The sequence below is a fragment of the Dendrobates tinctorius genome, unplaced genomic scaffold (genome assembly GCF_039654945.1).
Source record: "Dendrobates tinctorius isolate UK_male_01 unplaced genomic scaffold, ASM3965494v1 ptg000023l, whole genome shotgun sequence".
NCBI lineage: Eukaryota > Metazoa > Chordata > Amphibia > Anura > Dendrobatidae > Dendrobates > Dendrobates tinctorius.
The window spans coordinates 14,404,908-14,415,459 of NW_027361691.1; the positions used below are offsets into that span (position 1 = coordinate 14,404,908).

The 10,552-nt window shown below is 44.7% G+C and overlaps 1 protein-coding gene across 3 annotated transcripts; it reads right to left on the bottom strand.

Annotated features, from left to right (window-relative positions):
* Positions 1 to 3,748: 3,748 nt before the first annotated feature.
* On the bottom strand, positions 3,749 to 9,560 carry LOC141084519 (uncharacterized). Of its 3 annotated transcripts, none has more exons than XM_073569279.1 (4): positions 8,930 to 9,560; positions 6,287 to 6,465; positions 4,981 to 6,214; positions 3,749 to 4,860 (listed from the first exon to the last, which is right to left on the bottom strand). In XM_073569279.1, exons 3-4 carry the CDS (start codon positions 4,992 to 4,994, stop codon positions 3,864 to 3,866), a joined length of 1,011 nt encoding a protein of 336 aa, XP_073425380.1. In that variant the 5' UTR covers positions 4,995 to 6,214; positions 6,287 to 6,465; positions 8,930 to 9,560; the 3' UTR covers positions 3,749 to 3,863. The 3 variants fall into 3 exon arrangements, with proteins under 3 accessions (XP_073425380.1, XP_073425379.1, XP_073425378.1); XM_073569278.1 differs by having other exon boundaries at positions 4,981 to 5,963; positions 6,036 to 6,465; XM_073569277.1 differs by having other exon boundaries at positions 4,981 to 6,465.
* Positions 9,561 to 10,552: the final 992 nt, after the last annotated feature.

The following is a 10,552-nucleotide window of genomic DNA, read 5'->3' on the forward strand; positions in this document are numbered from 1 at the left end:
ACCCCTCGATCACAGCCGGAGAATTACATAGGCCTAAAGAAAGAAAGGGGAAATCTAAACTGCCCCAGAGCAGACCCCAAAGCAATAGGCAGCCCCCAACATATAATGACGGTGAAGCAAGATGAAAAATACTAACACAGACAGAAAGATAGACTGAGCAAAGACGGGGCCCGCAACTATCTAGATAGGAAAGGACAGGAAGGCTGCTGTCTGCAATCTGCCAAAACCCTATCAAAGACATAAGCCAACAAGCTGATATGAAAAAGGCCCTGAAGCAGCTAGGCTTCAAAAACTAAATCAGCACTCAGGTATTTTCAGAAGACAGAGCTAAATGAATTCAGCAAACCCCAGCAGGGAATGGCAGAAATCCAGAAAAACAAAGCAAAACAAAGTCAAAGCACAAAAGCAAAAGGCCGAGCAGCAAACTTAGCTTTAGAGGAGCAGGAATTCAGACTGGTCTCCAAGGATCCCACAGAGAAATCACCCGCAGGGCAGAAGGGCGTCGGCAGCCTTATATCCAGTCCGTAACTCCACTCAGCCAGTCATCATCATCAGCCTCAGGTGTTTGATAATCAAGCTCACTACCTTTCTTTACCAGAAGAGGGAGTTCCTCGGGCCTCAGTAATGAAGGGGAAAATGAACTCACAACAGTGGAACTTTTCTGTTTGGCCTTCTTGGACTGTCCCACTAGAAGATTTTGCATAGGAGTGGCTATTTCAGTGAAGGCTTTGATGAACCTTCGGTAGTAGCCTACCAACCTGAGGAATTGGCATACTTCATGGAGGTTGCTGGGCTTCGGCCAGTCCCAGATGACTGTGACTTTGTCATAATCTGGTGCCACACCTTCTGCACTCTCTATATGACCGAGGTACTGTACCTTGAGCTTCAGGAAGTAGCATTGGAAGGCTTCACCTTCAGGCCAAAGTTGGACAAGGCTTCAAACACCTCAGCCAGGTGCTCCAGATGGTCTTCATAAGTCTTGGAGAAAACAATGACATCATCAAGGTACAACAGGACTGTCTCAAAGTTCATGTGTCCCAGGCAGTACTCCATCAGCCGTTGAAATGTTCCTGGGGTGGTGCAGAGCCCGAATGGCATATAGTTGAACTCACAGAGACCCATTGGAGTGGTAAATGCTGTTTTCTCCTTGTCTGCCTCTGCCACGGGAACCTGCCAATACCCACTAGTGAGATCCAAGGTGGAAAAGTAGTTAGCAGTTTTTAAGTGCAGCTAATGATTCCTCAATCCTAGGTAGTGGGTAGGCATCTTTATGTGTAAGGCCTGTTTCACACTTCCGTTTTTTCAAATCCGTCAAAATCCGTTGGTTTCCGTAAAAAAACGGATCCGCCATTTTTTTGCAGGATCCGTTTTTTTTGTCCCATAGACTTCCATTAGTGGTTACCGCGGATCCGTCAAAAAAACGGATCCGTTTTTTAAAAACCGGATCCGTTTGCATCAGTTTCCGTCAAAAAACGGAAACGGATCCGTTTGGCGGACACAAAAACGGAAGTGTGAAACAGGCCTAAGGCCTCTTTCACACTTCAGTTTTTTGCCATCAGTCAAAATCCGCCAAAAATTTGAAAATGGCGGATCCGCAAAAATGGAAACAAAACGGATGCAAACTGATGGTACGGATCCGTTTTGTTGAGGATCCGCCATACCGATTTTACTGCGGATCCTCAACAAAACGGATCCGTTCCATCAGTTTGCATCCGTTTTGTCATCCGTTGGATCCGTTTTTTTGCGGATCCGTTTTTCCACACCTCCAAAATGGGATGCTCCCAAATATGATTCGCTCTTGGAAAATGCTCTCAAATGTGATTGGATGCTGGAAACTAGGGAGAAATATATCTAGGGTGTTGTGATACAATTTCTTTGAAAGGTTTTAGAGCTAGTGGCAGCGATGGAAGGAGTTAGTGCGAGTCTGGAAGGAGTTATTGCGAGTATTGACAGCTTCTGTGTGGAATTGGATCTTCACTTGAATCGGTTGGCAATTATTGCTATCGAGAGGGAGAAAAGAAGACTGCGAATCCTGCGTATGAGGAGACGGCGCCAGTGGATTCATCCCATTAATGCGCAGAGGTTCACCCGTGGCGTTTTTTCCACACTGTACCTGGAATTGAGGGAGAATCCGGACAAGTTCTTCAACTACGTGCGCATGCGGATGGAATTCTTTGAGATATTGGTGGATCGTGTTGGAGAACAAATCCGGAGAAGGGACACCTACATGCGGTTTTCTATATCACCGGCGGAGCGTTTGATGGTGACCCTTCGGTAAGTTATCTACCTTTTAAAATGTTTCAGATTCTGCAGGCTTTTATTGTTATGTTATGGCTTGTAGTTTGTATTAATTTTACTTTTTTTCCCTTTTTTTAAGATTCCTGGCAACTGGAGAATCCTTCACCTCCCTCCATTTCCAGTTCCGGATTGGGATTTCCACTATTGCTGGAATTGTACAACAGACCTGCCGGGCATTATGGGATTTCTACAGGAGGAATACATCCCAGAGCCAACCCAGGAGAGGTGGCTGGAGATTGCAGAGAAGTTTCAAGATATCTGCCAGTTTCCAAACTGCATCGGTGCCGTGGATGGCAAGCATATCAGGATTGTGAAACCCATGGGATCTGGTTCACAGTTTTACAACTATAAAAAATACTTTTCCATTGTGCTAATGGCCATTTCGGATGCAAACTGCAAATTCATTGCCGTGGACATTGGTGCATACGGTCGTTCTAACGACTCACAGGTATTCAAGAGTTCCACCATGGGCCGTCGCTTGTATGGAGACAATTTTAACTTCCCACCTCCAAGACCACTCCCTGGAACAACAGGCCCACCAATGCCTTTTGTGTGCGTTGGCGACGATGCTTTTCAACTTTCAAAACACCTACTGAAGCCATATGGTAGTCGTGGATTAACACACCAGAAAAGAATCTATAACTATCGGTTAACCAGAGCGCGCAGAGTGGTGGAGTGCGCGTTTGGAATTTTAACTGCAAAATGGAGAGTCCTGTTAACGGCCATGAAAATGAAAACAGAGACTGTGGATGAGGTGGTAAAGGCCTGTGTAATCCTGCACAATTTTGTCCTTTCAAAGGAACCAGTTTCCATCGATGACAATGTGTATGAAACCACCTTGTGGGATTATGAGCAGCAAACTTTTCGGAGTACTGGTTCAGTGGCAAGAATTAGGGATACCTTTGCAGATTATTTTGTTACACCAGAGGGACAAGTGGACTGGCAATATCACATGATATAATTTTCTTCTTACCAATTGTGAGTAATTTTTTTTTTTTTTTTTTTTTTATCTGAAATTTTACCAAGTGTTTGCTTTGCACAAGCATTGTGTTTTACCATGTGATTTGGTTAATTTTACACTTTGCAGTGTTAACAATTGTTGGGTACCAAGCGTAAAGTTATCCAAGTGTTGTGTACCAAGCGTAAAGTTACCAAGTGTTGTGTACCAAGCGTTTTACACTTTGAAATGTTCACAAGTGTTGGTTATCAAATGTTGTGCTACCAAGTGTTTTTTTGTACCTTGTACACCACCGGTGTACTGTGAAATATTACCCAGGGTTGTGTGTTGTGTTAACAAGTGTTGTGTTTACCTTTTACACCACTGGTGTAATTTGAATAAAGAAGCAAAAAATAAACATCACAATAAAGTTTTTTGAAAAAAAAGTTTATTTCTGACAATTTGTATTAACTGTATTTTTTTTTTTTTTTTTTTTTTCTTAACTTTTTTTGTAACTTTTTTTGGTATTACCTTTTTGGTAACTTTTTTTTGGTATAATATTACCTTTTTTAATTTTTTTTGGTATATTACTTTTTTAATTTTTTTTTGGTATATTACAACAGAAAAATTACAAACTATGATAATGTTGGGTGGAGATAGTATTGGAGGGGGGGTTAACAGGGTTGACCACATCGAGGGGGGGGGTAGGGGACTGGGGAGGGAGTTGGTGAGGACCAGAAGTGGAAGGGGGGTTTAACACATGTGGTTGGGACGGGAGTGGATGGACAGACGAGGTTTGTGGGTACATTGAAGGTGTATGTGGGGGTGGGTATGGCGAGGGCATTGGGGTATAATGCAATGGGGAAGGTAGGTACTGGGAAGAATGGAATGGGGAACTAGAGAAAGGAGAGGGAGTGGTAGGAGGAGGGACGGCTGTGTGATTGATGGTGGTGGAAGGATGGACGGGGGGAGGATGGACTGTGGAAGGATAGACAGGGGGAGGATGGACTGTGGAAGGATAGACAGGGGGAGGATGGACTGTGGAAGGATAGACAGGGGGAGGAAGAGATGCTTCAGCAAGCACTTCCACTAGAGCATTCTGACAGGCTTGCATCACACGCATCTGCTGGTGAGTACTTAAACCTTCCATTTGCCGGACAACAGATTGAAAAAAGGTATGTCTCGGTGTCTGGTTTGATTCTAAACTCATCTGTTCCATGTATCTTCTGAGTTCCATGATACTTTGATTGATCATGGTCAACCCAGAAGATAACCGTTGTCCATAAGTGTGGAAACCGTGTTGAACAGTTGAGTTTAGACTCAAACAGTCAGACAAGGTCAGCCTTTCCTGACTCCTCAGACGCTGCCGGCCAGAACCAAAAGTTGGTCGAGATGTTGCGGCAGTGTCTGAGGGGTGGGGAACAGGGAACAAGTCGTCACCAGCAGCTTCATGTGATGAAGTCTGCCCTGCTGCTCCAGTGCTGGTGGAGGGGATAGAGGGATCAGACAAGAGGGTAGGTACAGAGGGGTCGGATACCTCTATGTGGTCACCGGGGGCGGTCTCACTAGGGATCACTCCAGAGGGACGCAACTCTGATGCAGACTCCCGAGTGCTGCAGATGGTGCTAAAAAAAAAAAAAAGAAGAAAAAAATGTATATTAAAAATATTGATATTTAATTTAAGTCTGCTGAAAAAAAAATTGGTTAAACATTTCTACTACAGGAATTGTTTGGGGAATATTTACCTTCTGCACGCCATTGTAGATCGCAGGAACGCCAGGGCTTGGTAGTTTTTGTACTGGGGTCCCCGGCGTCCTCCCGACGATCCACTCGGGGTCTGAATCTCTTTGTTGTAGTCCCTCTTGAAGCGATCCCGGAGCGACCGCCACCGTGTGATAACCCTGTCACCTGTGAAGCAAAAAAAAAAAAAAAAGGTTTAGTATTCAACACTTCACATGCTGGAAATATAAGTTACTGAAGTTGTAATACTTACGCACAAAATCCCTGGCCCTCGCATTGAGTTCCTCCCAGTTGTCAATAACTGAAGAACAGACTTCATCCCAGAGCCGTCGTGTGGTTGGTTGGTCGGCATGAAGACGGTTTGCCATGTTCCACAGCGGCTCCCGGATTTCCACCTCATGGATGAGGTCATCACTATCAATAATGACACTCTCCTCCTGATGTCTGCGGGGAGCATGCTGTGAAACCTGTGAAGATAAAAAACAAAACAAAAAGCAAAAAATTACATTATATTCAAACACATGATGTTCATTTAAACAATTATCAAAATAGGGTTACTTACCGTTTGCCGACCACCAGAGGCATCACCTTGACGACCCTGGGATGTCCTGGGAGTCACTCTAGTGCGGGCACCGGATTCTGAAGACTGTGGGAAAAAAAAAAAAAAATGTTTGGATGGATGCAGTTATGGTGTGCACTGTGATGAATGTTTGTGTTGGGTGTAGCATTATGTATCTGTGTATGTGCTAAACTTACAATCTGCGCACCCCCTCCGTGTGTCTCTCCACCCTGCACGTCTCCTCCTGGAAGCTCCTCTGAATCAGCTTCCTGTTAAAACATAATAGGATAGTGTTTTTAACCACAAAAAAATTATTTTAAATAAAAAATAAACAAAATTTTTTTTACCTCAGCTCGCTGATGATGTGAGGGGGAGCTTTCAGGAGAAGACATTACGGCTTGGGGCAGCTGTGTTGCTTCCTGAACTGATCTGCAAGTATAAACACACTTGTTAAGCTACTATACAAAGTATCATAATAAGCTTTCAGGCTTTTATACTTACAGGGAAAATGTTTGGCTGGCAGTATCTGCTTCGGCCTGGCTGGCAGTCTCTGTTGCGGTCTGGCTGGGCCTCTCTGCTGCAGCCTGGCTGGCAGTCTCTGTTGCGGTCTGGCTGGGCCTCTCTGCTGCAGCCTGGCTGGCTCTCTCTGCTGCTACCCTGCTGGTAGTGCTTGAAGTGATCTGCAAGTATAAAGAGACTTGTTAAGCTACTATACAAAGGATCATAATAAGCTTTCAGGTCTTTATACTTACAGGGAAACTAATGGTTGCCTGTACGCCGCGGTGTGGCTGTTCCTCTCTGCTGCGGTCAGGGTTGTTTCTGCTGCGGTCTGACCGATCATGTCTGCTGCGTTGATCCCTGCTGCGGTCTGAATCTCTGCTACGGTTGGGCTGGCCGTGTCTGCCGGTATGGTGGCGCTTCATTGTGTGAACTGAAAGAAAATGATATGAAAGTTTAAAAAAAAAAAAAAAAAAAAAAAAACCACATTTTGTATGTGTAATTCCCTGAAACTAATTATACGCAATTTTAAGTGTTTGCATGTCTACATTCCCTTATCTCAGAGTGTAACCAGTGATTGAAGGTGTCTAATATTTTGTGTAAACCTACTTTCTTTGTGTTTTGTAACTGAGTGTAACCAGTAATTGAAGGTGTGTAATTGCTGTGTATACCAGTTTGCATTCCCTGAAACTCTCACCGAGAGTGTAACCAGTGATTAAAGGTCTCACCGTGTAACCAGTGATTGAAGGCGTGTAGTGTGTAATTGCTGTGTATACCAGTGTTTGCATTCCCTGAAACTCTCAACAGAGTATGTAACCAGTGATTGAAGGTGTTTAATTTCTGTGTATACCCACTGTGTTTGCATGGTTTTGAATTCCCTGAAACTCAGTTGTGTATACCCATTTTTTCATGGTATGTTGCAATCTCACTTTTAACCACACTTGTATACCAGAACACTTCAATTACCTTTATGGTAACTTAATTTTACCTTTTTTAAAATGATACAAAGTAGATTTTTTCAAAACAATTTATTTTTTTTTTTTTTATTATTTTTTTTTTTCCAAAAAATAGGAGCTACTCTGCTCTTTATTTTAAATACCACAATACATGAAAAATAAAAAAACGCAAACACGCATAACACACAGCCAGGCTACACACTCCAGGTGTCTTGCAGGTGGAAGATTTGCAGCGGAGTTTGAAATTCTATCAGTCAGGCTGGTGTTTGATGTCTGGTTCGGTTTCTTCAGTGTGGCTGTTGCCAGATGTCTGGGCACAAACCACATACAATACCATTTAGGCCGGTTTCACATTTGCACTTTATAGCGCAGCGATGGCCTGCACACGTCCGCCACAAATCCCCACCTACTACTGCACATGAATGCTTGCGATCTGCGCACCCTATCTTTATCATAGGGTGCGCAGATGGTGCGCTGGCAGGATTTTACAGTGTGCTGCGCACTTTTGAAGGTGTGCCGTGCGCGCCAAAATGCAACATGCTGCGTTTGGCGCGCAAGGGCACACCTTCAAAAGTGCGCAGCACATGGTAAAATCCTGCCAGCGCACCATCTACGCACCCTATGATAAAGATAGGGTGCGCAGATCGCAAGCATTCATGTGCGCTAGTAGGCGGGGATTTGTGGCGGACGTGTGCAGGCCATCGCTGCGCTATAAAGTGCAAATGTGAAATCGGCCTAAATGGTATTGTATGTGGTGTTATTGGGCACAGACATCTACATTAAAACACCAGCCTGACTGATACAGTCAGGCTGGTGTTTGATGTAGATGTCTGGGCCCAATAACACCACATACAATACCATTTAGGCCGGTTTCACATTTGCACTTTATAGCGCAGCTATTTCCTGCACACGTCCGCCACTAATCCCCACCTACTAGCGCACATGAACGCTTGCAATCTGCGCACCCCATACTAAAGATAGGGTGTGCAGATCGCAAGCGTCCATGTGTGCTAGTAGGCGGTGATGACCAGATGGGACGGGGATTAGTGGTGGACGTGTGCAGGTTATCCCTGCGCTATAAAGTGCAAATATGAAACCAGCCTTTACACCACACAATCACAGCAAGAAATACAATATTAAAGTTGTATGAAAATAACATGCAGTACACATGCAACAGAAAAAAAAAAAAAAATGCAACACACACACACACACACACACACACACGCTCCAGGGGTCTTGCAGGTGGTAGACTTGCAGCTGTGCAGACAGGTTTTATAGCTCTAGTTGAATCTTCTGTCAGGCAGGCTGGAGTCTGATATCTTGCTTGGAGTATTCAATGTTGCTGGTGCCGGATTGTCTGGGCCCAATTACACCACATACAATACACCACTCAATCGCAGCAATCACAGCATAAAAAATACAATATAATTACAGTTGTATGAAAATAAAAAGCAGTACACATGCAACAGAAAAAAAAAAAAAAAAATGGAAAGAAAAAAAAAAAAAAAATGCACACACAGGCCACACACATACACACACGCTCCAGGGGTCTTGCAGGTGGTAGACTTGCAGATGGGCAGACAGGTTTTATAGCTCTAGTTGAATCTTCTGTCAGGCAGGCTGGAGTCGGATATCTTGCTTGGAGTATTCAGTGTTGCTGGTGCCGGATTGTCTGGGCCCAATTACACCACATACCATACACCACTCAATCGCAGCAATCACAGCATAAAAAATACAATATAATTACAGTTGTATGAAAATAAAATGCAGTACACAAGCAACAGAAAAAAAAAATATAAAAAAAAAAAAAAAACAGACATGCAACACTCGCAGACCACACACACACACACACACACACACACACACACACACACACACACACACACACACACACGCTACACACTTGCAGGCCATACACAGAAATGTCATAGGTATACTCACACTTGGTAAAGCTGGTACTGGCAGGCCTCTTGATAGCTGTGGCTGCAGGCTTGGTGGGTGTCTGGCAGGCTGGGTGGTCTGGCAGGCTTGGTGGCTGTCTTGCAGGCTTGGTGGCTGTCTTGCAGGCTTGGTGGCTGTCTTGCAGGCTTGGTGGCTGTCTTGCAGGCTTGGTGGTGGTCTGGCTGGCTTGCTGTCTGGCTGCTACTGCATGTCTGGGCCCAATTAGCCCATCTTATATAGTTTTGGGACTGTCTGGAAAAGTATCTTTTTTTCTGGGCATGCGCAGTGCGATTTTGCGGATCCTGCCGGCGGATTCCGCAAAATCGCGGATCCCGGCGGATCCGCCGCCCATAGGGCCCCATTCTACCGCATGGCTGATGACGGCGGATCCGCCGTCATCCGCCATTTTGACGGCGAAAAAAAACGTTACATTCTCCGTCCCCCTCAGACAGAATCCGCAAAGAATTTTGCGGATCCGCCGAATATCGGACGCAACGGACGACCATCCGTCAAAATCCGCCACTAATGTATCCCAATGGGGAAATTGGCGGATCCGCAACAAGAAAAAGCGGATCCGCCAATTTCAAATTTTGGCGGATTGTGACTGATGGCAAAAAACTGAAGTGTGAAAGAGGCCTAATGCTGTTAATTTTCCTGTAATCAACACACATTCTCATGGTACCATCCTTTTTCTTTACAAAAACTATTGGAGCTGCCCAGGGGCTACAACTGTCTCTGATGACCCCTGCTTCCTTAATCTCTCTCAACATACCTTTAGCACATTGGTATTGTGTTGGGGGTATAGGCCGGTACCTTTTTTTAATGGGTGGATGATCTCCAGTGGGGATATGATGTTGAACCCCTTTTGCCTGCCCAAAATCTAGTGGGTGTTTACTGAATACCCGCTCATATTCTTGTGTCACTCTGTAAACCCCATTTTTCTGGTATGAAGGTGTAGAGTCAGTCCCCACCTGCAGTTGCTGGCACCACTCCTCCATCTGCTTTACAGAGCCATTGTCCTCCACCTGATTGGATGAGACCAAGGGCTCTGCTGCCGGCAAAGAGTTGTTATTAACAGTGAGCAGCTTAGCAACTGTGGCGTACCGAGGTATTGTGGCCTCCTCCTCCCCACAATTCAAAAGGCGTTCAAGTACTCTGACTTTACGTACATCAACCACCCCTCTGGCTGTCAGGACAGTGGTCCTACTATTAGAATATACTGGTTCTACCAATGCCTGGTAATCCTTCCCTCTGAGGCCTATGGCTGCCCTACACCAAATCAACATTTCACATCTGGGGGGTATTGCAATGGGGAAAGCATCACTCACTCTGACGCTGCCAATTTCTCCACCAGAGAGTTCTACCTTTTGTCTTTGCATCAAGGCCTTGATCTCCTTCTGCAGGACTCGTTGTTCACTGGAACCAGCAGTCTCAGCCACCTGTTGCAACAAGACAATAACCTCAGAAAGACAATTTTCAATTACATTTTTTTACCAAGAGTCATCATGGGATTACATTCACGTCGATCAATATCCACAACTATCAGACCTTGAGATTTTAATTCCACCCTCCCCACTTTAACAGTAATTTCTTTACATCCCTCTTGTGGTAAAGACTGACCAT